The 27,194-nt window shown below is 44.7% G+C and overlaps 1 protein-coding gene across 1 annotated transcript; it reads right to left on the reverse strand.

Annotated features, from left to right (window-relative positions):
- Window positions 1-4,717: 4,717 nt before the first annotated feature.
- On the reverse strand, window positions 4,718-26,954 carry Aldh8a1 (aldehyde dehydrogenase 8 family member A1). The gene is made up of 7 exons (XM_059272663.1): window positions 25,872-26,954; window positions 21,859-22,006; window positions 20,260-20,415; window positions 18,202-18,351; window positions 13,962-14,218; window positions 9,530-9,691; window positions 4,718-6,181 (listed from the first exon to the last, which is right to left on the reverse strand). The coding sequence occupies exons 1-7, from the start codon at window positions 26,010-26,012 to the stop codon at window positions 5,729-5,731; spliced, it is 1,467 nt and encodes a 488-aa protein (XP_059128646.1). The 5' UTR covers window positions 26,013-26,954; the 3' UTR covers window positions 4,718-5,728.
- Between the last annotated feature and the right edge of the window lie 240 nt (window positions 26,955-27,194).

Below are 27,194 nucleotides of genomic sequence, written 5' to 3' on the forward strand. Positions count from 1 at the left end.
GTATTCTCACTTGTTGGGTGTCTGGGATGTCCTCAGAAATCAGTGAAAACAAGTTCATGACTAAAACTTGGTCTCAGCTTCTTTATCATCAAGAGGGTTGTGTCTCTAGGACCTACGATGGCTCATACAGTGACTCTGGGTTGTTGTTTGTTTTTTTAATGCAATTCAGTATAGCAAAGATTTGTACACTTTCTGCTTCTGCCTGAGACAATGAACTTGGATCTTGTAGCTATAAAAGCAATCTTGACAAAGATCTAATATGAAAAACCCCCTTGCCTTCAGGGAATTTTCACTCTATTGGGGAATGGATGAGTGAAACTCATTTTCAGGATACTGTTTAGGAAGCTCAGAAATGATGTTTAAATATGTTCCAAATTATTTAAGCCAAAAAAAAAAAAAAGAAAGAAAGAAAGACTTGGGACACCTCAAGAATTTTTAAAATATGGCAAAAGAAAAAAACGTTGCTTTCTATGTGGCGGGCTCTCAAGCAGCCAAAACAGGATATAAAATGTCTTGCATTACTGCTAATACTCAAATTATTTTCCAAACTGTATGAGTAGGGACAAAAGTGGCATTTTCTGCAGCAACGAGGAGGTGAATGAGATAGTGAGTGGACTGACCAATCCCATCGTCCGTCGCTGCACTAGTTAGGTGTCTGAAGCCGTCTGTCCAGGTCTTTGCTTCTTACAGCAATTTGTGGTGAACAGGATAGCCAAAGGCAAACATAGCCACGCTCACTCTATCATGCTGTGGAGATTCTATGGTGTGTCTAAAAACAATGCGGTTCAAAGGTTCAGAGAGAGTGGGAAGCCTGTCCTGAAGCAGTGTTTCCGTTCCTTATCATTTTGACAGTTGGATGAACTCCAGAGAAGGGGTTTTCTTATCCATGTCTAACCTTAACGTTCAGGGAGTTGGTCTTTCTCGAGATTAGAATGCACTAAATATATCCTGAGGAAAGGGTGCAGTAACCTGTTGGCAAACCCAGTCCAGAAGATGTGAACTTTCTCCCTTTTTTGGGACAGCAGAGGAAGGCGCAGGAGAGGGCGAGGGGGAATGAAGGTCAATAGTCTCAGCTCCGAGTCAAAGCTCCAGTAAGCATTTTAGTGTAACTTCCATGGGGACAGTAGAGACAGTATCGCTTCCACCTTGATGACAGCACTTGGCCTGAATACAAACCATTAACTCAGCCCAAGTCCCAGCCCGTGGCTCCAGAGACCCAGAGTTATAAATAGCGCTTCAGCACTGGTGCTCGGTGCTTATCACTGTTAAGCGGAAGAGTGCATTCCCCCAAATGCCTAAAAAATCAGTGCAAAGGGGACTTCCAAAGGATGTGATTTTACTGAGCTTTTAGGGTCAGACAAACAGTCCAAAAATTCCTGCAAAGAGGAAACTCCCCCGATCCTGACACTCTTACCTATCTCAGGGATTCTTACAGTTCTTGATTTCTCAAGAATGGTGCGTGAAAATCAGATCTCTCCTGCTTGGAAATTCTCGAGAATCCCTGCTCTTCCTTCCCAATGGCAGCTCTTGTGATCTCACGTGGGAACCCACAATTGTGATGACGAAGTAAGGGAACTGGGTGCCCCATGCAGGACCTGCTCCCACACGTGCAGCAGGCACCTAGAGCTGCAGAGCTCCACAGCTCACCGGCTGTCACAACAATTCCAGAGAAGCAAGGCTGCTTCGTGCCTGGCGGCCTAACCACCCCTACATGGGTACCACCCAGCCTTAGCGTCCTCTGGGGAACGGGTCTTGGTTCTCTCCTGCCATTCACTCCTCTGAGCTGCAAGCAGTAGAATGAAATATTTCTGGTTTTATACATAAATTCAATTCCAGAAGCTATTATTAAGGATAATTTTGCCTTCATAACTCACCCTCAGTGGAGACAAAGGCAAGCTTCTTACAATATGGGGGTGAGAATGCTAAAATACTTCTCAGAATTACCTTTTCATTGACCTCTGGGTCCTTGGTGATTGTGTATTTTGGGATGTCCTGTACATTCTATATCCAATTCTTCCTACAGAGCCCTTCTGCTGTTAATATTTTTAGCAAGCAGGGAAACGTCATCTATGCCTCAGTTGTCCATCTAGGGGAAGGGAGAGTGTCCTCAAGATCTCTGGCAATCTAATTGGTTATGATTCATTCACTTTATATAGAACGTCCTTAATATTCGGGTGAGTAATTTCCAAAACTTTGTGAGAGGTTGTTGATTCACACTGGCATTAAATGCAATTATGAGACTGGAGTATAACGACATCTCCACGGGTAAGGCTGGACTGAGGCATGTGGAGGAGGGAGGGGAGGGGGTGTGGGATGAGAAAGCCGTAATCAAATCTCGTGGAGATGGCACATCTTCAGACACCAGGCAAGATTAGGCAAACTATCGACACACGACGCACGGCCAGCTGCAATCGGAAACAGGGCTCTTACGAGAACTGCCTACCATTCATTTGGCCGAAGAAGCCTCAGAGTAGTGATGACGATGGACTGCATAGGCTTTGGGGTGAATCATCAACGCCTGGGTGCAATTCAGCTTGGCAGCCAAGTCTGATGATGTGACTGTTCCAGAACCATTCGACAGAGAGATGATGAATGCCAGAATACATTCCGGAAGCCTCCCTTTATTTGTACCCACAAACAAAATGTCCTAAAACAGTACTCCTAAACCCTCACCAGATCTGAATTGAGGAACTTACCCCCAGAACATTTGAGGAGTAAAGGCACCCCCTGGAAATAGTCACAGTCAGCTGCAGGGACCTCTAACACAAAGGTAGTGAAAACTCACAGGAGAGAATCAGATGCGGAGCCAGAAAGACTAAGGGGTTTGGAATTTGGTTTTAAAGATCTGGAATCCCAGAGCAGCCTCCTGCCACCTCCTGCCAGGCAGGAGTGACCAGGTCTGCCTCCCAAGTCTTCTGATGAGCAAGGCAGCTCTGAGCCAAGAGAGGATACTGTCCTCCTTTGGCCTGACCCCGGCAGGCTTCCCACGGTGTCCGTGGAGAAAAGGACTCTTTCAAATAGCCTGCCCTGGCCTTCCAAGACATTAGGCAACCTTAGCCTCCTAAGAGCAGCTTAGTTAAGAGCTTGAGGCCTGGTGTATTCCACAACAACATAGAACACAGTTCCCAACCTCCACTTCCTGAAAAGCCATCACACAGGAGTGTGGAAATATATGTATCATTTTCCAGAGCAGGCAAGTAACAGCACGTTAAAAAGGCACAAGAGCAATTCAAAGAGGCCCCATCATTCACCAAGTGAAGTAAGAGGATCTACCCCTGAAGCCAAGCATTCCTTTCCAATCCTCGGCTCTTTTTCCCAGGAGGAAAAATAAAATCTTTCTGAGATTCTTTTCTCACCAGTCTGGAACTCATAGCAATCCTCCTGCCTCCGTTTCCTAAGTGCTAGGATTATAGATAGGCATGCGTCACCAAACTGAGAGTGATCACCCTTCAGTAGCCCTGTTTTTTAGGTCTTCAATACCATCGAACTAACCAATGTTTACACCAATGTATTTCTGGCTTTATCAACATCATATAACAAGTATAGGTTCCTACAATGAATGATCTGTAATCCCATCCACGTTCCCTACTCTTCCACACCTGCTTTTTGCCTTCCAACTTTGTAGGTTACATTACTATTTTAAGAGGTATGCACAGCTCTAAGTCATATGCATCCAATTCCTGTTTCTTGACTCCTCGGAGTTTGCCATTCTCAACCCACTTATAGTCCATAAAATGAGGAAAGGTACATAGTCATGAGCCTCAATGGGTCTTTGTTCCCTCCCCGTCCCTACTAGTCAGCTGATCAGTATCTACCATGAAGACAGAGATTCTTAATGACTGGAGCTACTGAAGTCTCCTCTGCTAACACTCAGAACAGGTCTTGGACTAGGCTGATGCAGGTTATGGGCCTCAGCTAGACAAGAAAATTGAGAAGAGAAGGAGGAAGTAGAAGCTAGGAACCAATAGGGTCCAATGTCATCACTTGCTCTTTAAAAGGTCCGTTGAAGTCTCTCAGCATTTGTACATGAGAAAACATACCTGAAGTCCCAGGAAAACTCATGGAGCTTCATCTTACCACCACCATCACAAACCCGTGCCTCGTGCTATGCAACCAGAGCATCAGTACGAGCTCCTTCCGGTCTACCAGCTCAGTTCGAGCCCCTTCTGTGTACAGGGTATTGTGCAAGAAACTCAGAATTCAAAAGGGAGTAATTGAGCTGGGCCTTCAGGAGTCCAGCCAGCTGTGGAATCCGACAGCAAACAGTTTCGAGGAGAGGGGAGAGCTGGAGGAGGTACCTGGGCTGCACAAGTGATGTAGGGGTCCCGCACTCACGCGGAATGGAGCCAATGAGAGAGGAGGAGCAAGGAGCGAGACCTGGACCACAGGATAACCTGGAGTCCGCGACACTGTCTGCTGGAACCACAAGTGCTTCCCTGCTTCTGAAGCACAACCCACAGCAGGAGCGAGGCTATGAGAAGGCCTGAGCTTCAAAGTCTAAGGTTCAAATCACACCTTCTGTGTGACCCTGAGGCTGCTATTAAATTTCTGTAAACCTCAGTGTTTTCCTCAGAACATTCAGAGGATACAGGAAAAAGGGGCATTAGACAGACTTTTATTAGTTAAAAAAAAATCTATACTTCAAAGAGAATGAGGATAAGGAGAGTAACAGACAACTCAAGGCATGTGTCATACTGATGAACAATTTATTGCTCCTTTGAAGAATTAGAGTTGGTTGGACTTGACAGTGAAAATGGATCAAACTATCTTTTGTGTCCCACGTTTCCTCTAAAAAGAAATCATTGCTTTGTTTTCCTTTATTCTTATCAGACGTATTTTTTTAAATGTTTATTTATTTATTATGTATACAGTATTCTGTCTGCATGCATGCCTGCAGGCCAGAAGAGGGCACCCGATCTCATTACAGGTAGTTGTGAGCCACCATGTGGTTGCTGAGAATTGAACTCAGGACCTCTGGAAGAACAGGCAGTGCTCTTAACCTCTGAGCCATGCCCCCAGCCCTTATCAGATGTATGTAGTAAGACCTATCATGTGTGACACCATCACTTCCTGATATTAATGGGGTCAGCCAATCGTCAATCAGTTTGCTAGTGGCTAGGGGTTGAGGGAGACCATCTCCACAGCTTCTCCAAGGTAGAAAATGATGGCGGGCTGATTCTCTTCAAGTTTGTTGTTGTTGAAGGTGATGGTGGTGGTGGTGGTGGTGGTGGTGTGTGTGTGTGTGTGTGTGTGTACGTGTACACATGTGTGTGGTGTGTGCTACCATGTCAGGCTTTTACCCTGCTGGGGATCTGAACTCAGATACTCATGTTTATACAGCAAGCCCTTTACCCACTGAGCCAACTCCCTGGTCCTCTCTCTATCTCCATAGGCCTTTGTTTTTGCCATATATTTGTAAATGAAACTATGTGATTTGGGCAGCTTTTCAAGAATTCAACCAAACGATGACATCTCTGAAGGCGTGACATGAGGGTCAGGGAGACTGTTGGCGGCTTGGCTTTGCTGTGTCTCCTCTTTAGACGTCTTCTTCTCATTCCACATTAAAAACTGCATTTTCTTTTTCACAAGCTGGTAAAAATACCAACTAGTGAAGGTCAGCAAGAGCTAGTCTCCTGGCAAGTCCAGACTGGGATTTCTGTTCACAGCAGCGCACCCATGATTCTCTGCGGTCAGGCATCGGCCACAGCAGCTTCTCCACAGAGGAAAATCAGTGCTTAACAGTGATGGTTTTTATTTCGGTGAAGAAGTCGTATGAGTCCTTGGCTCCTTCTCTTCCGATTCCAGAGCTCTTCATCCCTCCGAAGGGCAGGTTCAGCTCCCTGATGAGCCAGCAATTGGTCCAGACCAAACCCGACTGGAGCTTCTTAGCCACCCTGTGGGTGCGCCCCACATTGTTTGACCATACTGTGGCTGCCAGCCCATACTTAACACTGTTAGCTCTTTTAATCACTTCCTCTTCGCTGTCAAAAGGGACCACACACGTCACGGGACCAAATATCTCTTCCTTCATGCAGCAGGACTCATCCTTAATATCCGTTATCACCGTGGGAAGCATGAAGTAGCCCGCCTGGTTCCTGAGGGGAAGACTCAGCTGATCCACACCCTCACCACACAGAATCTGGGCCCCCTCAGCACGAGCTTTCATTACATAACTTCTGACCTGAGGAGATTAAAAACCATAATTACAAACCTCTTACCATTTGACATTTTACACACATCAGCAAGAAAATCGGTATTTTCCATGATTGAAAAGCAATATAAGGTCGGTGCTAAGGGATCTAGGGTTATCTAACTACCCAACCACAAAGCCTAAAGGCAGAGGAGCTCCCACCAGAGTATGTATATTTAGCCCTCATGCAAAAGACAGGGAGATTATTTCATGCCTAAGTATAAGGCACTAATAGAAGTGATTTTATGTATTGTCACTTAATTCTTTCTATACTCTATCAACTATTTTTATCCCCAATTTGCTCACCATATCACTGTGCCTCAGAAAGTATATAGGGTTCATGCAGCTGATAAACAATAAAGCTTAATTCACATTTAGGCATATCCTATAATTAGGTACAAGATAGTGTGTGTGTGTGTGTGTGTGTGTGTGTGTGTGTGTGTGTGTGTGTGTTTTGCAGGGAATAGTAAGAAGTTGGAAATTGCCCTATAATAGGATAACAATGCCCTTCCTAGACACCACAGGCTAACAAGTAAAATGTTTAGTGCCAGGAATGGATTACCTCTATTAGAGTTACTGGCCAGTGAGGTCTCACAAACCCCCAAATATTACAGACTTTTGCCTTTGCTTTTGGTTGCCCTCTAGAATGTGGCCCTATCACTGAAGACATCACATACTTGAGCCCTAGAACACGGGGAAACGAAGCTGGTTTTGATGTGGAAGCTTCATCCCTACTGGCTGGCTTTCACAGCCATGAAAAGCGTTCTGCTCACTTCAAGAGGAGAAAAATAATCATTATTGTCCAGCTGTGACTCTGTACGCTGCAATAACAACAACGTACTCAGACAGATGTGCCCATTGTGCAAGATTGGCAGAAATGTCATGGGAGTAGCCAACCATCTTCTGGTTGGTTTTAAGGTCTGCTCTACAAAAAGGAATCCTTCCTTACCTGGTACCAGGATCAGGGCCAAGAACATAGGCCCCATGGGAGAACCTACTATTATCATTCTGTTAAAGAAACCTAACACAGTATTCAACTGACTCTTAAGGATTTTTTTTTTTTTTTTTTGGTTTTTTCGAGACAGAGTTTCTCTGTGTAGCTTTGCGCCTCTCCTGGAACTCACTTGGTAGCCCAGGCTGGCCTCGAACTCACAGAGATCCGCCTAGCTCTGCCTCCCGAGTGCTGGGATTAAAGGCGTGCGCCAACACCGCCCGGCCGAGGATTTATTGTTATACCATAGATTAGTGCATCTCTCAACCCTCATCAGAAAAGCACTTTTTTTCCCCAGAAGATGCTAATTAATATACAGATCCACAACTGGTCATAGTGCCAGGAATATGAGACCAAAGAGTGCTCAGTCATACATGGGACATCTATACCACGGCCACCTCCTCAGGGATCTGTGCAGAGGAGGGGAAGGAAAGATAGCCAGAGCCAGCGGATGACTACGTGGATGACTATGACACAAGACCTGCACTAGCTCTAGCCAGTCAAAATTCCAGCATGAAGGGAGGAAGTGAGCACAAAGTCCCGCCCCTCATGGAGTAGCTACAGGTAATTGATAGGCGCTTGGAGAGGGAGAGGGAGCCTTCTTAAGGGTGCAGTCCCTGGTAGATTGACCACACAGGCAGGAGTACATATAGGCAGCACACTGACCTTGGTGAGATTTCGGTGGGTATGGGATGGGGAGGGAACTTGGAGGAAATGGGGGAAGGGTGAATATGATCAAAGTACAATGTATGAACTTCTCAAAGACATAATAAAAAGTATTTTAAAGAAACTGGAAAGTGAATGATATATAAGATTTAAAGGCCCAGATGCCTTCAGTATCTGAGCTTCCAGGGAAAAAAAAGAAGGTCTCTAATTTCTAGTCTTATTAGTGATTATACTCTAAAAACAAATGTAGGTAATACAATGTAGCTGATTATAATGTAAAATAAATTATATCATAAGTTAGCCTAGTGACTCAGAGATAATGACATGAGTGCTTTCTTGAAGAGAGACCGGGTAATTGAGTTTATTTTCTATTTGGAGTTCATGCTGACTCATCCAAGCAAGAGAGATGTCCAGAACCCACCGGTTTAGACCCAATTCCAAGTACTTTAAGCCAAGCACCAAAAAGAAAATTTTCAAGGCAAATAGTTGGGTTTGTGGCAAAAAGTTCTGGACCCTAGAACACAGTGTTACAGTCACTCTCCCAATGAACACTGTGCACTGCTGGGCTTCCTGAGATTTCCTAGTCTTGGGACACAATAGTGAATAAACTTGACCACTTTCTGTTCAAGGGAAGACAGTGAGTACGAGAAGAAGTACAGAGTATGTGTCGGCAGTGTTAAGAATCACGGAAAGAGGGCTGGAGAGATGGCTCAGTGGTTAAGAGCACTTGATGATCTTGACAAGGACCTGGGTTCAGTTCCCAGCACCCACATGATGGCTCACAAACATCGTTAGTATCCAATACCCTCTTCTGAACTTCTCAGGTGACAGGCATGCACATGGTACACAGACCCACATGCAGGCAAAACACTCATACACATAAAGCCAACCTAAAAAAAAATGTGGGAAAATAAGACACTGAAGCGTTAGGGGGCATTCTAGGGAGTGTAGTTTTATGAATGGACTGGAAAGGTCTCATTCAGAAGGCATCATTTGCTCTAAGGATGGAGAAGAGAAATTCAAGCAAGTGTCATGGACCTCTGCTCTTGGTCCATGAGAAACAATTTTCCATTGCTGATAATTTCTCAGAAGTGATGTTTCAAAGCCTAATATGTCCTCTGCGTGTGCTGAGCTTCTCTTTAAGACTTGATTTATTCTATTTACGTGTGTGTGTGTGTGTGTGTGTGTGTGTGTGTACCCATGGATACCAGAAGGGGGTGCTGGATCCCTTGAAGCTGGAGTTACAGACATTTGGAGCTTCCCAATGTGGATGCTAGAATCCAAATTCAGACCTGAGCCACTTCTAGAATCCAAATCCCACAAAGGCACTTCTCCAGTCTCTCTCTCTCTCTCTCTCTCTCTCTCTCTCTCTCTCTCTCTCTCTCTCTCTCTCTCTCTCTCTCTCTGTGTGTGTGTCTCTCTCTCCCCTCCCCCCCCCCTGCCCTGTGTCTTTCTTCCTCCTTCCCTCTCCCACTCTTGGTTTTTTTGAGACAGGGTTTCACTATGTAGCTCTGGCTGTCCTGGAACTCACTCTGTAGACCAGGCTGGACTGGAACTCACAGAGATCCACCTGCCTCTGCCTCTCGAGTGCTGGGATTAAAGATGTGTGCCACCACTGCCCAGCCTCTGAGTTTCTCTTTAAATAAGAACTTTCTGGAATGTACATGGCAGAGATTACTTACTTTCTCCAAATGTGCTTTACTTATCAAAGCACCCATGTTGGCTGACGGGTCAGAAGGTATTCCAACTTTCCACTTCCTGGAAGCTTCTACAAACTTCTTGAGAAATTCACTATAGATGCTCCTCTGGACAAAGATCCTGCTGGTACAGAGGCAGATCTCCCCCTTCCAAGAGGGAAGACAGTGATAAACTGGGACGTTCTTCTTCACGGATAGATGCCCCATGTTTTTGATCACCTGCCATGCATCAGGCAGTGGTCCAGACAATAAGATCCAGCTGTCAGCAGGACTAGTCCCTATCACGTGGAACACATAATCTCACAGGAAGACAGACAAAAGCACACATAAACATCCACTACGTGATACGACTTCAGAGACGCATCAAAACAATAGAAGAACATTAGGCAAATGATAAAGTTAGGAATCTCAGTGTAAGAACTGGTGAGCGGCCCTTACGGAGTGGATATTTGAAGGGACTCTTGGTTGCTAGGAAGGGGTTAGATAGGAAGGGCTAGGAGGAGAGAGATTCCAGCGGTAAGAGCGGGAGCCTACTATGGGACTGAGGCTGGCGTAGGTGACAAGACAAGGAGGTGAGTGAGTGGGCTGAGGATGTGAGCCAAGGTGGCAACAGGCAGTGACGGAAAGAAGGTGGGACTGAGAGGGCCACAGGTTGACACTCTCAAAGGCTCAGAAGGACTTTGCTTTACTCTCAGCATCGTGGAAAGGAAGCAACAGAGTGATACGATCAGATTTACACTGTGTTGATGTGTGTGTGTGGTGCGTGTGTATGTGTGTGATATGTGGATACATGTGTGTGCATGCATGTGTATGTGTTGTGAATATGTGTGCATATGTGTGTATGTATATGTGTATGCATGTGTTTGTGTGGTGTGTATGTGGCCTGAGTACATGTGTGCCTGTGTGCATGCATGTGTGTGAGAGTATGCGTGGTGTGTGTGTGGCGTGGTATGTATGTGCCTGTGTGCATGCATGTGTGTGAGAGTATGCGTGGTGTGTGTGTGGCGTGAGTATGTGTGTGCGTGTGTGCATGCATGTGTGTGAGAGTATGTGTGGTGTGTGTGTACATGTGGAAGCCAGAAAAGAACCCCAGCTGTCATTACTCCAGAGCGGTTCACCTTGAGTTTTCTATTTGTTGTTGCTTGTTTTTTATTTATTTGTTTGTTTTGTTTTTTTGTAATAGGGTCTTCTCAGTGGCCTAGAGCTCTCTGAGCAGGCCAGGCTGACTGGCCCCTGAGCCAGAGGACACATCCATCTTCATCTCTCCTCAGTCCTACGACTACGGTGTGTGGGCTCTAGGGCCTGAACTCAGGCTCCCAAACTTGCATGGTAAGCACTTTACCAGCTGAACTATCTCCCCTGACCCCGAGATTTACATTTCTAGGTGATCATTCACAAAGCTGTGTGGAAAACAAAAATGGAAAGAAATTAGAGTGAGGAATGAGGAAAAATATTCCAAGAGCTCAAATAAATGTAGGTAGCTTGTACTGGGAGGTACCAATGGAAGAGGAAATAGTATTTCACTGAATTCAAGATTCTTAAAGGGGTGTGGGACCCAAAAGGTGTAGGAGACCTGCAATGGTACACCAGAAAGGTGATGTTTTGGAATACGTGTTAAACACAGAACCAAGAAAATCCGTTTATAGATCAGACATAGGTACAAGGCTCAGAGCAAGAACAGGGCTGTCCAAGCTTTGGGCTCTGCTTTTCTGTGGAAGAGCAAACAGGAGGCAAAGGGAAGAGTCATTTTTCCAGTGGGTGGAGAGAGATCAAGAGTTCTTCTGTGGGCATGTTAAGTTCCGATGCCCAGTAGACCTCTAAATAGAGATGCTGAGTGTTCAGAGAAAAGGTCCTGGTAGGTTTTGGAAAGAAAAACAATCCTGTCACTTAATCATAACATGAAATGGTTTACAAACCACATCTGAACATTTCAAAGCAAACTGTATGAAAGTATATGAATGCATAAATATTAATAACATTTTTCATCACATTTATATTTGGTGTTCACAACAATCCCAGGGAACAGAATGCTTCTAATTATCTTGGTATTTGCACAAAGGTTTATTGTCCAAATGAAGCAGCTAATGTTCTGAAATAACGAATTCTTTTTCCAACAGGACCACTATCAGAACCATCTGCCTATGTAGCTTGGAAGATGGTCAAACACCTGTTGGATTCATTTGCATAAGTTCCCTATGCAAAAGGCGGGCATGGTGGGGAGACTTGAGTTTTACCAAGTTTCCTATCATTTAGTGATGGGAAAATGTAGGTTACCCGAGATCCCAGAGAGGACCACTGCAAAGGGAGAGAGCAAGGAAAGAACTCATTCTCTGAATCTCTACGCCATGCCGGGCACTGATTTGGATACTTTCTCCATAAAAGCTCTGCAGTGTGTTAGTATTCTCAGTTCACAGTTTGGAAACAGAGTTTTGAATTAAAATATACCCAAGGTCACACTGAGAGTTTACCCCTCCCTCCCCTGAATCCAATTATCTTCAATTAAGGGAGAAATATGCTCTGCCTGGAACTCGTCCATCAGCTAAAGCAAATAAAGCAAGCTATTATAGTTTGCTTAAAATTCATCTGCTGTGTCCTTGGGTTGACCATATCTTTTTTTCTCACTGATGTCTTAAAACACCCGTCTCACCCAAAGAAAGGTTCGGTGGGCCAACCTGAATCCTAAAAGGATCCTGGTAGATGAGTAGCCTCAGTCTGTGTGTCCTTGCTTAGCATGTGGCTCCCTTATACTTGATGTCAACTCGATATCCCTCATCTTAGTTTGTCCCTTTCTCATTGTCTTGAAACCCTTGATCCACTATTTCAATTGTTTACTTGATCAAATCATTTGTGTAATAACATCCAACTGTCTACCAATACCCAAACATTGTATTCTAGCCATCTTCTTTGGAAATTATGGTAAAGGAAATAACTATCATTACAATTATTATGAAAATATTCATTGAAAGTGGAGATAAGATAAAAAGGGAGATTATGGAATCTATTTTAAAAAGGAACTACTTGTTTTAAATAAGATAAGTAATGAAAATTTTTTGGTCTGAGTTTATCAGATGTTACTGGACTGGACATTGTTAATATATATAATGAAATTATTTATCTGAATCTGTCAAACGTTAAGGGACTAGACATCGTTAATGTAATCTTGACTGTGTATATTGTATATACTTACTGGATATAATTTTTCTTGTATTAGTTATAAGCTTTTTTAAATTTTAGACAAAAAGAGAGGAAATATGGTATTATATTCCCCCAAATATTGTGCATGCTAATAAACTTATCTGGGGTCAGAGACAGAGCAGCCACAATATTAAACATAAAGGATAGGCAGTGGTAGCACACGCCTTTAATCCTAGCATTCCAGAGGCAGAAATCCATGTGTTCAAGGATACAGACAGGCATGGTGACTCATCACGCCTTTAATCCCAGAAAGCGAGCTTTTAATCCCAGGGAGTGGTGGTAGAAAGCAGAAAGGTATATAAGGCGTGAGGACCAGAAACTAGAAGCATTTGGCCTGGTTAAGCTTTTAGGCTTTTGAGCAGCAATTCAGCTGAGATTCATTCTGGATGAGGACTCAGAGGCTTCCAGTCTGAGGAAACAAGACCAGCTGAGGATCCAGCGAAGTGAGATAGCTGTGGCTTGTTCTGTCTCTCTGACCATCCAGCATTCCACCCCAATAACTGGCCTCAGGTTTGATTTTATTAATAAGATTCCTGCTACATGAAAGTCATGTTTTTCACTGAACATTCCTGGAAGGTAGGAATGTTCATCCTTCCCTTTGGAAGGTAGCATGACTCAAATGATTGTAAAGGTAAAGAAATGGAGGCCTCGTTTCCACCTGGGGGAAGCTGTTATCCAATTCATCTGGTCTAGTGTTCCTACTCCTCTGGGAGGCTGAAACTTTGAAGAACCTGACAAAAATAACAGAGCCCTTGGGAACATCTGTGATGTAATAATAAAAGTTGAAAAGATGTCCTGAAGTCCTCTGGCTCTCCGAGCTCAGAAACTTGCTTTGGAATGTCACAGGGAACGGGAACGCGGAGTGTAAAGGTATCAGGCATACTTTGGGGAGGGAAGAAAATCTACTGGTAACAGGACATGTGGCCGCAAAGAAGACACAGGCAGCTGGCTGTGTGAATAAAGAAATGGAGATGTTTAGAGCAGCAAAATCGGTCATTCTACCTGTGGCTGGTACTTGATGAAAGTTATGTGACTCAAGATGAGGAACTTGACAAAAAGAAGCCGTGAGTGTCCTGGGCCACTCCTGGGTGTTAGAATAACACTCTAACTGATCCTACTTTCAGAAAAAACAAAATGACAGGATCATCGCCAAACCCTCTGGACTTTGCACTGTGATGAAATAAATCCAATCCGACAGGGCCTTAGTAAGCAGGACTCATACCTGGTTAGCAAAGCTGGACCTAACGGTTGCTGGGATACACTCCTCCAGATTGGCATCCTCAAAGATGATGGCAGGATTCTTGCCTCCCAGCTCCAGGGAGAGCTTCTTGCAGTGGGGGGCACTTAGCTGGGTAATCCGCTCAGCTGTGGGCTGGCTCCCAGTGAAGGAAATCAGGGGTACCTCTGGGTGGGACACCAGGGCCTCACCAACCCTGGGCCCGGTTCCAAACACAATGTTGATCACACCTGGTGGAACACCTGGATGGGAAATAAAACAGTAATTCTCCTAGGTTTATTGAGGATTCCTGAAGTGGCGTGGAGGCTCTCCTTTGGGAGTCCAAAAGCTGGCATGTGGGGAGAGGGTAGGGATGGTGGGTTTGACAGCACCTGGAGATTTTACGACTAGCTCCAGTTTAATAGCAAAGCCAATTCGACAGAGTCATCTCTGCTTATAGAATCCACCTGCTGGGGTTTCTCTGGGTGCTCCGGTCTGGAAAGATGCAGGGTAAAGGACATTCTGAGAAACTCATTGTATAATATGGGCCGAGCTTTTGGGGCTGGTGCACAAGTACTACCAAACAATCTCAACTTCGTGTGGAACAGGGGATTGCTCCAACTTGATACCCACAAGTTGTGAAACAGGGTGACAGTGTTAAGTAAATGGGTGTGTGGACCTGCAGACATGTGAAGAGATCAACTATCTTGGCCCAGAGAGGCAGGAGGAGGCATCCCAGAGGGGCTAATTTTTGACTTTGAGGTCCTGTGCCCATGATTACCTACAGCTTCACCACGACCTAAAATCATGCAACAAATACCAAGAATATCCAAAAACAGGTGCCTCGATATTTTCTACTGCATGACCCTTTAGACTTAAATTTACATGTATCCATTTACATCTTTTCAGGATTAAATTCTTGAGGGGGGGGTGCTGTGCATGTGCCTGAGTGTGTATTCATGTAGATGCATGTGTGTGTAAAGGCCAGAAGTCAACCTCACTGTCATTCCTCAGAAGCCATCCTTTTAGAGACAGAGTCTCTCATTAGCTTGGATCTTCCGGCGTAGGCTAGAGTGGTTGCCTAGTGACCATCTGGGACCGGCTGGCCTGCATCCCCAGCACCGGGATTCCAAGTGTGTACCGCCGCCACATCTGGCTTTTTCACATGGGTTCTGCAGGCTGAATTCAGATCCTCATACTGTGCAATAGGCACTAGAGTGACTAAGTCATCTCCTCACCCATGAATTTCCTCACTTCCTTATGCCTGCCCTCCACCAAGTTGCTGGCTAAGGGCAGAACACTATCTGAATTTTGTTCTTCATTGTGTCCCCTGGGCCACCAGTAAATGATGACATTTATCAGCTGCTTAGTAATGTCAGCTATTGTTATTAGTAATCTGGAGTCATCCTCTATTATCTATGGACTGGTTTTCTATGGTTTCAGTTGTGGTCCAAAGTCACTTATGGTCTAAAATATTTGTCTTTACATTTAGAGAAAAAGCACTCTCACATCGATTTTATTACAGTGTGTTGTCATACTTTTTCTGCTTTATTGTTAATTTCTCCTTGTGCCTAATACATAAATTAAACTTTACCATAGTTCTATATGTATATAAAAACAAGATGCATAGAGAGACCAATGCCATCCACAGTTCTAGGTGTCCACTCACGATCTGGAAACACATCCATCACTTATCACAACCCTTTAAGGTGTTTGCTATTATTAGCTTGCTTCTTACTGGTGAGAAGTTTGGTAAAGTAATGTTAAGCAATAATCAGTAATCAGCAAAGCTGGTCAGAGCAGGTTAACAAATGCTAGTGAACGGGAGTGAACCAACCAGTGTTCAGTATTCAGTATCCAACTGGAAACAGATTGTGAATTGGAGAAGCTGTCCATGTTCAAGTTGTGTTGGCATCTGGGGGCTTCTTAGGCCTTGCGTGAGGTGGCTGGATTCAGTCCCTCTCTTTCCTCAGGTGACTATGGCAGGTGTGGAAATCCTGCATGAGACACTCGGGAGACAGCCTGGAAGCTCCTGTCTCCGCTGCTTTCCCCATGTTAGGTATTCTCTTCTCAGCTCCAATCTTCAAGATGCCTTCCCCAGGCATCTCTCTTAGTTCAAAGACAATCTTTAGGAATGTGATCTTCATGCATAAATAATAACTTTCACATTAATGATCTAAGATTATCCAGAACTCCCTTCCACAGAGCCACAGCATAGGCCTGGTCACTTTGAGGGGACAGTGAAGACCCCCACACACCTACCCACCTCACACACAGAAGACCCCTTAAGGAGACAGGTGGGAAAGTCAATGCTGTGATGTATCTGTCAGAATCTTACTTCTAAGCACTCTGTGTTTAGGTCAACCTTGGTTCATAGGTCACAACTAGAGCAGCGCTGTGTACCATGTGGAAGAGCAAAGAAGAGTCTAGAAGAGTCATTGATAGGACAAAATAAGGAGGAGTTTCCCATCTGTGGATGAGACCCTGTAGCTCCAAATAGAGGACTACCTTAGGGTAGATGGGAAAGTAAGTTTATAAGGGAGGCTGTTAACAAACCCTCAAAGGCAAAAATGAACTGAGTCATGTCTAATGTTTACTATGATGTTTTAGCAGAGGCTGAGAGAAAACACAGGAACACCATGTATATCTCACCACGGGACAATGAGCTCATTCCACAGGCTGACTGATTTCCACACACATTAGCATTCTGATTGTTTGCCTGAGGTCTGCTGTTAATGTAGTAAGAGGCAGCAGCTTGTGTGATTTCTCAGTGTCCTCTGCCCCTTGAGCCAGACAGTAACATGATTTTCGTACAGATATCTGCCCTCTAAACTCTTAAGTGATTCTGGTTGCCAGAGAAGAAAAACAATTTAGTTGACAAACAGCAATTGCAAAATAAAGACTGGGGTAAGTGGCTAGAAGAAAAGTCAGAAACACATGAACACAAGAATGAAGCCTTTTAAGGGTTAAGGCTTGGCGAAGAGGCACAGCCCCTCTCCTGACCCACTCTAAGAACCTGTAGTCACCAAGCTGGCAGGACACGGTTTGTGCCCATGTGCACGCCAAAGGCTTCATTTTGCAAAGAATGGAATTAGAAGGGGGTCTGTTTATAAGGAAGTTTAGGCACATTCTGGGAAATGGGAGACGTGGGTATGGTCTCCATCTTCTAGGGGCCTGGGCATCTGTATAGGTCATCCCAAAGACTGGTTAGGAAGCCTCATCCCTAGGGCTACAAGGACTAGTGCCATTTTCCAAAATAAGCCCAGATTTAACCTATCATCAAAATCCTAAAGAACTAGCTAAACTTCACTGGAAGCTAATGTGCATGCTTTTGCTTCTGAAGTACCCAGAAGGAGCAAATGGGGAAGAAGGAAGGGAGGAAGGGAGGGAAGGAGGGAAGGAAGGAGGGAGGGAGGGAGGGAGGGAGGGAGGGAGGGAGGAAGGGAGGGAGGGAGGGAGAAATAGGCTTCTACATGCTGCCCATTATATGGAGTAAGGAGAGCCCAAGTGTGGCTTCTCCATGCCAAAAGGCAATTAAGCACATCACGCGTTAACACAGACAGAAGGGTGATAACTGTCCCCACCACCCAGGCATCATTCCCATCCTAGCTGAAGGGTTCGCAAGATGAGGATCCTAACAGAAAGAGGCTTTTCAAAGGGTACTTGCTGGGATTTAAATACCAGGACAATGTCAGGCTTCCCCATGCAGAATTATATCCCAAACGAAACCAGGAAGGCAGCCTAAGTGTAGACACTAAACCATTAGCTGAAAGAGAGTGAGTAGTAAATGGGTGGATGTTGATAAGAGGCCACAGCTTATTCACTTCTGCCCCAAACATGGGGAAGCTGGAAGATGTATATTAAATCCCTTGAAAATGGCTGAATGGACTATGAATTGTTCAGCTACATAAACTCTAGCAATATCCTACTTCCAAGATTGACTAGTAGCTCAAAGTTAAATTTAAAGTGGCGGTTGATGACAATAACTTGAACTATGTTTTTAGGTCTCTCTAAGCCTGCAATGTTTACTGCTCAGGCTTCGCCCCATGGGGTGATGCTATTCTTCAATGGCATCCTGCTGGAATTAAAGAGGAAAAGAAGGAACAGGAGGAGAAAAACCCTGCTGTGGATGAAGGCGTGGCCAGAAAGTATCAGGCTTACAAAATAAAAAGACAGCACTGGAATCAATGCCGAGTGAAGGTTGTTTCTAGCCCTGTGCCTCCTCCCTGCCCCCACATCCCGTTACCTGCTTTATCCAAGAGTTTACACAACATCCACGCAGTCACAGACGTCAGTTCGCTGGGCTTGGCTATCACAGTATTCCCAGCAGCGATGGCCGGAGCGATCTTCCAGGTCAGCAGGTAAAGTGGCAAATTCCAAGGGCTGATCAAACCAGCTAAGGGACAAGAACAGAAGCAGGGCCATGGTGACACGTCCTCAGAGACAGACCAGCTGGGTGGCGTTTTTTAGCAGAATTCTCTGCTGCACGGAAAACCCAAACGTTACTTATTGGTAGCCGGCTTCAGAAAAGTTATTCTAGAATACTTAGAAGTAATTCACTCCTTACAACAGCAAAGTCAATACACTGACCATCCTCTCGGTGAACCACAATTATAATTAGGAACCACAGCAATACAAGCTCCGGGCCTAAAGGCTGTTGACAGTTTGCCAATACGTTCTGAATAGAATGAATATTGAAATCTGTAGACTGATCTTTACTCTTTAAAGAAAGTCCTCTCCCAGTGCCACATTAAGAGGCTAGGATGGTGTTTCCTGACGGGCTTCCCCACCTCTGTCTCTAATCTGCTGTCACTGAGACCTTAAAGTTCAGGCATTGCTGAATTATGTGTACAACAGGCACAAAATGATTCTGAATGTCCCTCTAGGGGACGGTGATGGTGATGGACTCTGACATACAAACTGTGAAACTCACCCTGGCAACACAGACGGTCTTAAAATCAAATTTCTGTCTATATTCCCAACTACATTCTGACTGTGTAGGTTTGCTGGATGACACACACCTAACTTCTAGGAGGTATGTCCAGTCTTCTGACTTTGTGACACAATGTTGTCGTCTATCAAGTTCACGCTCAAGAACCATGCACTCAATTAACTTTAAACATGGCCCAAAGACTCTCATGATAATTTAAATAATTTATAATCTTGTGCATTAGGTCCAATTCACAGCTATCTCGAGTCCCAGGTTGGGCATGACTGAATGTATCTCTATGCACTCTTCTTAATCTGTTCAGTTTCTATCCATAGCCTGCACAGAAAGGTCTCCCTTATGAATTAAAAAATGCTGTGAGTTTGAAGCTAGCCTGGTCTATAGATTGTGTTTCAGGACATCCAGAGATATACAGAGAAACTTTGTCTTGAAACCCGCCCCCCCCCAAAAAAAACACTTTATTTTATACTTTGTCCTGTAGAAGTAAGTATATGTAATAGTACTAAACTTCTCATAGAAAATTCTGTTCTTTAAGAGTAACAGAATGTATTTGCAACAAAATATGTTCATATGCTTCTTCGTAGGAGATTAAAGCTTCCCACAATGCCTTGGAAAATGATTTCTAGAGGGTTCAGGGAATTAAGACAGTGAAATGTTTCCCTTTTTGTTCTGGTATTTGTAGCTAGTGAAGCACGGAGTTTCTTCTCGGGGAAACAGTGACATCTGCTGATTATACTTGGTCACTTCAGACGTTTACATCAAAGGGCAAAATAACTTATTTGCCAAACGACTGGCATTACTTAGAGCACATACTTGTTTATTTATTGTGTTGTTGTTGTTGTGTTTTTTAAGACAGGGTCTTGTCCAGGCTAACCCCAAACTCACTGTGTAGCCAAGGATAACCTTGTAATTCTGATCTCCCTGCCTGCCCTGTCCAAGTGCTAAGAACGAGCCAGCACATCCAGCTGAACTACATACTTATTAATTTACTCAAATTTCCCATATCATTGAATCCTATGAAAAGAAAAGAGAACTATTGTCCCGAATTTTCAGAATACTGAAGCGTGAAGAAGATGAAATCCTGAAGTCCAAGCAGGCACTGTCTGGACTTGTTGTTTTCTTATTTTAATTATAAGCAACAAAGCGCTCCTCACATCATCCCCTTCCCCTGTGATCTTCCAAGACAGAATTTCTGGAAAAGGCAGAGAATTTGATACAATGGGAATGAACTAGAAATCATTTTTAAAGGCAATACATTTTCAACAAAAGGAGAAAAATCAACACCCTGTCCCTAGTCAGCACTTGTCCAGAATTTTCTGGACACTCGGATACAGGTTTTCCTGGGACATCACGTACCAATTCCCACGGGGGTGCGAACCGTGTAGTGCATGCAGCTCAGGTGGTCCATTTGTGTGCACTCCGTCACGTGGTGCAGGATGGAGGAAGCAAAGAACCGGAAGTTCTGAGCAGCCCGAGGAATGTCCATGGTCCTGGCCAGTGTGAGGGTTTTCCCTGTAGGAAGCACACAACAGAAAATGCTGCCCGTGTGTTTCCCATGGAGTTAGTGTTGTGTGTTTCCCATGGAGTTAGTGCTGACCTCTGTTGTGTGTCATCTATCACCACGCTCATTCCCCACCCACGGGAGGCACTTCTTTACCACACAGAGTTGATGCTGGCTGGATCAAGCGATGAAATATTTAGGTGTGAGGTTATGGAATGAAGTGGGGAGGGCCTAAAATAGAGCCAGAACATCCTTGCTCTGTGAACACCTCCTAGCTTTCATCACGAAGCTCCCAGATGCCACCATGTCACCCACACGGGCTCTGGTGTGTTAGCAGCTTCAAAATGATTGGGGTTGAAATAGTCAGGGTTAAAACAGCTGAATGTGCGCATCACATCGAAATGGGTGAGGTGTCTTAAACATCCTCCACACACACAGAGGAGTTATCAAAAGGGCTAGTGAGAACCTAAACGCAGGATGCTGGTGTCTGGACTGGGCAGCGGGGAGTCCACTTGAACTTCTCTCAGGTGCCCTTTAGTGGCAAAATGAGATGGACTGACGCCAGAACAGGAGCAAAAGAAACTTTTTTCCCTCTGTGTGTGTGTGTGTGTGTGTGTGTGCGTGCGCACGTGTGTAGTCCAGTTATCACTATATAGCCCCGGGGGGCTACGAACTCACAATCCCCCTGCCTCAGCCTCAGCCTCCCAAGGGCTATGATTACGAGTGTGCACCACCACACTGACCTTGAAGAAGCCTGCTCCTTCCAAGGGCCTGTCTAGCGGCTTCCTAACTTAAGGTTGGCTTATGGCAGATACGTTATAACACCCCATGGCTCTCCTTAAAAGACATTATGATATTTATATATTCAATCCATCCCCATGCCCTTTGGGAAGGAGTGAAAGCTGGGCGTAGAATACTGACAATCCACCAGAAAACTAGCCGCTCTTCAAACTGTCTTTACTTGGGGAGCCTCTGAACAGGACAGAGAGATGGCATGGCCACCCCTAGCTCCTCCTATCTCTCGGTAGCCAGACTCTGCTGTGGATCCTAGCAGCTCCTCCCACTAAATTGGCAGCATGCACTCCCGCATCATTATTTAGCTTTGGGTTTAGTCACTGACTTGTTTCAATGGGGCCGAGCGTGCCGGCCACAAAACTCGGCCTTCTGCATCCTGCACGTTTTTGCCTCTGTCTCTACTGTCTTGATAAGCAAGGTTGTAGGCCAGCTTCCCACCTCAGCCAGGACGGTCTGACTAACTTGCCCTGAGTGTGATCCATTCCACCAAAGGCATGAGATTCGCTGACAAACTAGAATGGGGGTGCTAGCTGCCAATGTCACGTACGTACGTACTGCAGTTTTCATAAGCATTTAGTAAGACACGCCTGTACTCAAGCCCAGTCACTGTCAGTCAAAGAGCTTGGAAGGCAGACAAATCTTGCCAGGGACCCCCTCACCTTGGTCTTTAGATTCAGCCTGGGCTAACTCCTCCAGGGACTGCTCCACCAAATCAGCCAGTCGGTTCAGGACCAGAGAACGTTCCTGGGGGCTCCGGGACGACCAGGCAGGGAAGGCCTCTCTGGCGGCCTCCACCGCAGCTTCAATCTTTGAGGAGCAAACCGCAGACGGTTACTTAGTACTACTGTTCCCGAGGGGGTGGCAGCATTCAGAATCCATGGCTCCCTTCATACCTGATCGTCATTCTGCCCAATTTCAGTTATTCAACATATCCTAGTGCTAAACTACACTCAGACAACACAGATGTTTATGTAACCAACACACAGCATAAAAAACAAAGGAAGGGTCATTTGCTCTCTCCCTACTGCGGTCCTCAGGCTAATCTGACCATCTGAGTTCTGAGTCAGTGCCACCATGGGCTCCCGGTGATCAGCAGCTGACCATGTGAAACCATGTGCCAAAGCCTCCCCTCTTGTCTGCTGACTCCCTTAGGGATTTAGTCTCAGAGCCAGCAGCAGGCTGGCTTACACGCCCTGGTACAGGGACTGGAACAGACTCTAGCACGAACTTCTAGAAGCCCAAAGACAAACCCAAGGGTGCCCCCAGCTCCTGTGAACAAAGCAGCCCAGGTGGTACCAGGGATGGAATGGAGGACCTCAGGAGTGTCTGAACAGCTGTTCACCTGGCTTCTCTGATGGTGAGCAGGCAGAATGACCGTGGACCTAGGGAAGATACCTGCCCATCACAGAGCTGACACATGATTCTGATCTGCCCCATATGAAGAAACTACAGCAGTCAACAGCAAAGGCACCGGCAATTTAATTGGGAAGTGGGCAAAGGATGTGAGCAAATACTTCACAGAAGACGTATGCCCAAGATAAATAAAGACATGAAAATGTGTCCAGGCGGTAGCCATAGGGAACTGTGCATGAAGTCAACTTCAAGGATCAAAAGATTCTGGACTGGGGGCTGGAGAGATAGCTCAGCGGTTAAGAGCACCACTTGCTCTTCCAAAGGTCCTGAGTTCAATTCCCAGCCACCACATGGTGGCTCACAACCATCTGTAATGAGATCTGGTGCCCTCTTCTGGCCTGCAGGGATATATGCAGACAGAGCACTGTATACATAATAATAAATAAATAAATCTTTAAATTATTGGCTCGGTGGTACAGCATTTTCCTAGCATACCCAAATGCCCTCGGTTTGGCCCCCCCAAAACCACGAAAAGGGAAGGGGCAGGGAACAAAACAAAACAGTGGCGGTATTAAATGAGGAAGCTGAAAAAAGAGCCCTGTTGTCCACTGCTGGTGGGAATGAGAAGGACAGGCACTCAAGAAGAACAGGACAGTGCCCAAACTCTTAGTCATGCAGCCACCTTGCCAGTCAGGAACACCCTCCTGCGCGTTTATCCCAGGGAAATGAGTACTTATTTTCATGCAAAAACAAAACCAAAAAAAAAAAAAAAAAAAAAGTGTGCAGGAGCGTTTATAGTAGTGATAGTCACAGTCGCCCCAAACTGCAAGCGACCAGCCCTAGTCGCCAACTGTGGCACATCTATGCTGGCTGCACTCTTCTCTGTATTAAAAGGAGCAAGCTGCTGCTTCAGGCACCGTCCCTGAGGGGTCTGCAGAGCTAAGCGGAATGACAGAAGGGAGACTCGCCGCCTTCACCAAGGCAGCTTTTCATTTTACAGGTAAAGCAATAACAGCCCAGAGGCCTAAGGCAGCCAGAAGAATGGGGATCTAGGCGAGGTTAAGGCTGTGTCACAAAGGGATCAAGCGGCAGCCACTGTCTCCCACGGCATGTAGAGCTAAGGTAGGTCAGATACTCAAGCTTCCAATGCAGAGTTAAATGGGTAGACAGGAGCTGGGGGCGGGGAGAAGAGCCTGTGCCATCTCTACCAAGGTATCTAAAATTCAGCCATCGAGTCACTGGGAAGAAGTGATGTTAGTTTTAAAAGATGAGGATGTTCAATCATTTCCCAAAGAGTGCACTGTTTTGGATCTAGTGTGGGAAAGGAAATTTGTCTAGATGGGTCGAATCCCTAAAGCTCTTAATTCCGTGCTAACAGTTTGTGGAGTCTAACATTCTCCATGTGATCGCATCCTAGGTCTGTTACTGGCACTTGGAGTGACTAACTCCATCAATCACTCACTGACTAACTTGCATATCTGAAGGAATATAACCAAAAGCACAAAGTACTTAATCCTTCTTAAAACTCTACATCGGAGTACTGTGCGCTGTTCTGTAGGAAGAAGGCTGAGACACAGAAAGAGCATGCCACTTGCCAGAGGTTACAGTTACTAAGTCGTAGCGTCGGGTCAAACTCAATCTCTGTGGGTCCCAAGACCGTTAACTGACATGCAATAGCACTGTGGTTCTCAACCTTCCTAATGCTGCATAAATGTGTTTTTTTTTTTTTTTTTTTTTTTTGCTACTTCATAACTGTAATTTGGCTACTGTTATGAATCGTAATGTAAATATCTGATAGGCAGGATATCTGATATGAGAGCCCTGAGTTCAACTCCCACGGGCTGAGAACCATTTCTGTGGCATAACAAGAAGAGGCCGATGTTGGAAAGGCAGCAGCGTGGAGTCCGGAAGGATAAATACATGAGAACAGATATGCCCTCTTGTGGTCAAAATGTGAAGTACACAGAACGCATCTGCCAGTGTTTTTCTGACCTGCTCCTGTTTTCACATGAAGGCCACAGGCTACATCTCACTTTGCTCTTTTCACACACACACACACACACACACACACACACACACACACACACACACACACACTTTGCACGTATCTCGTGAAGTCACCAAAGACACAGTATTTGTGGAACACAGAATATTTGTAAACTGGATTGCTGTATGCATTACGGTAGTAGGAATTGAAATAGCTGTTTTGTTCTTCTTCCTGAAGAAGCGTGAGCCATTCCCACACTCTACCTGGGTTTGGTAGTTTTGTTGTTTTTAGCATCACTTTGGAAAGACCATGAGACTGGGGAGAGGGGAGAAGGCAGGGTTAGATTTCTCATGTGGCTGTTTGCTGTCACGGGAAGCAAACAAAACTGTCAGTTACAATTTAACCAACAAGTTATCCAATATATGTAAACTTTAGCACAGAAGTCTAAAGTTATATTTTTCCTCCAGAGGACAGATTTAAAGTTTAACAGTGAAGAAAAAAAGCTGAATCTTTGAAGAAAAAAAAAAACCTTTGCATATAGGAAGGCTGAAATTATATTATAATCTGGTTCTTTGTGTCTGAGAAGAACAAACAGTATTCACTTGATAACTATACATATATCAGCCACATTTATCACACTAGATATTTTTTATTCTCAGTGCTATAATTCATAACTGATCAAACGTATTTCAGGTATTTTACCAAATTCGCCAAGGGAATTTAATTCTTCATAACTAAAAAAGAAAGGGAAAGAGAAAGGAGAGGAAGAGAAAGGAATAGGAACCATTAAATATTTTTTAAACAATTATAAAGTCTAATGAAACAAAACCCACTAGACTTTAACTTTCTTCTTCGTTATTCAAACATCTGGTTTGGTTTCACTGGGTACTTTTGGAGATATGAGGAATCACTAGATGATGGTCTAAAATAAAGTCCTGGGCTTTTTATGTTGTTCTCAACTTAAGTTTCTAAAACTTATTTTTATAAAATCCATGGAGCTAGTGGACACTTTGTAGACAAAAGGATGCATTTAGCATGGTGATAGTTCTTATGAATAATACTTTTCACGAGACGCCTATTACAGCCTGTCTGAGAATTACAAAAATTAAAACCAACTGTGCCCAGAGCTGCTAAGCTGGCAAACGACAACTAACTTTCTTCTGTCCATAGTAAGCCGAGAGCCATTCTGGCTCATGCTTGTCCAGTCATAACATAATTTACCTTATGAAACTCTACATTTTCCTTCACTCCCCTCTTTTCTTTTAGACAATAGTTTCCCACAGTCTGTCAATACAGTAAACGCATTTCAGCTTTCTAAGTGAATACACTCACCTCTTCTTTTCCACTATTTGGTACTTTGCAATAGACTTCTCCTGTTGACGGATCGTACGAATCTATATATGAGTTACAGGGTAAAAACTGTCCACCTATGAAGTTTTCCAACATCAAAAGTTCCTTTTTTCCCGCAGCCATGTTAAGGAGAATACTCTTCACCCTCTGTAGTAGCTCACTGTGGCTGTCCTCGGGACTTTGTACTAATACCCTCGCCCAACCCCTGTGTCCTCATTTGCATATCATGGACCAGGAGGCCCTCAGCTCTCCAGAACATTCCAGATTCCAAACTCAGGAGAGTTCTTGAGGGCAACTGTTGGCCCATTCTGAGAAGTGGATAATGTGTTAAAATGACATCGTTATACCCTCACAGTCTCTCCAAATCAGCTCACATCAACGGTGCCTATGTAGATGATTCCATCGGAGTCACACAGTGAGTGGCCACTGTTTAAAGATTAAGTGCAAATCACAAAGGAAGCTGGTTCCACAGAATCATTATCTGTGAAGTGATTCTCATTATTTCCCCCTTTCTGAAGAAGAAACAGAGCCTCTGAGAGCTTAGACAGTGTCCAGGGTCACCCATGAGCAAGGGACAAACCTTTTGTCTTCACTTTGACCACTGCCTCACCATGACTTTGACCCTGTAGACAGATGGAGGGCAGAATCCCTGTGTCCACTGCTCATCTTTATCTGTTTTCATCTTGGCTGCCTTCTCCCTCAGATGTGTCCTCCATCCCGAACCAGGGCTGCAGTGACAGATCATATATCCTAGGCACGCCATGAAAATGAAGATACAGGCCAAAAATGTACACGGCATACACAGCACACCATAGACTCTTGTCTAGTTCTACAAATTGGTAAGATAAATGAACTCAGCAGAAAAGATAGGTGAAGTCTGTAATAAAGGCAATTTATATCTGAGAGAAGAGTTGGCCACACATGTATTAATAGATTAATTAATAGATTAATAGACGGACTCACTGTTAATCAAGAATTGGGACACACAGAAAGGCTCCTGCTGTGGGATGTCATTCTGTATGCTGTGAGTGTGTGTTGCTCTGATTAGTTGATAAATAAAGCTGTTTGGCCAATGGTGAAGCAGAATAAGGTTACGTGGGACATTCCAACTGGAGAGAGAGGAAGGAGAAAGGCAGAGCCTGGAGACACTGCTAGCCATCGCCAGAAGAAGCAAGATGTAAAGTACCGGTAAGCCACAAGCCACATGGCAAAGTATAGATTTATAGAAATGGGTTAATTTAAGATGTAAGATCTAGCTAGCAAGAAATCTGAGCCATTAGGCCATATAATTCGTAATTAATATAA

The sequence above is a fragment of the Peromyscus eremicus genome, chromosome 8b (assembly GCF_949786415.1).
Source record: "Peromyscus eremicus chromosome 8b, PerEre_H2_v1, whole genome shotgun sequence".
NCBI lineage: Eukaryota > Metazoa > Chordata > Mammalia > Rodentia > Cricetidae > Peromyscus > Peromyscus eremicus.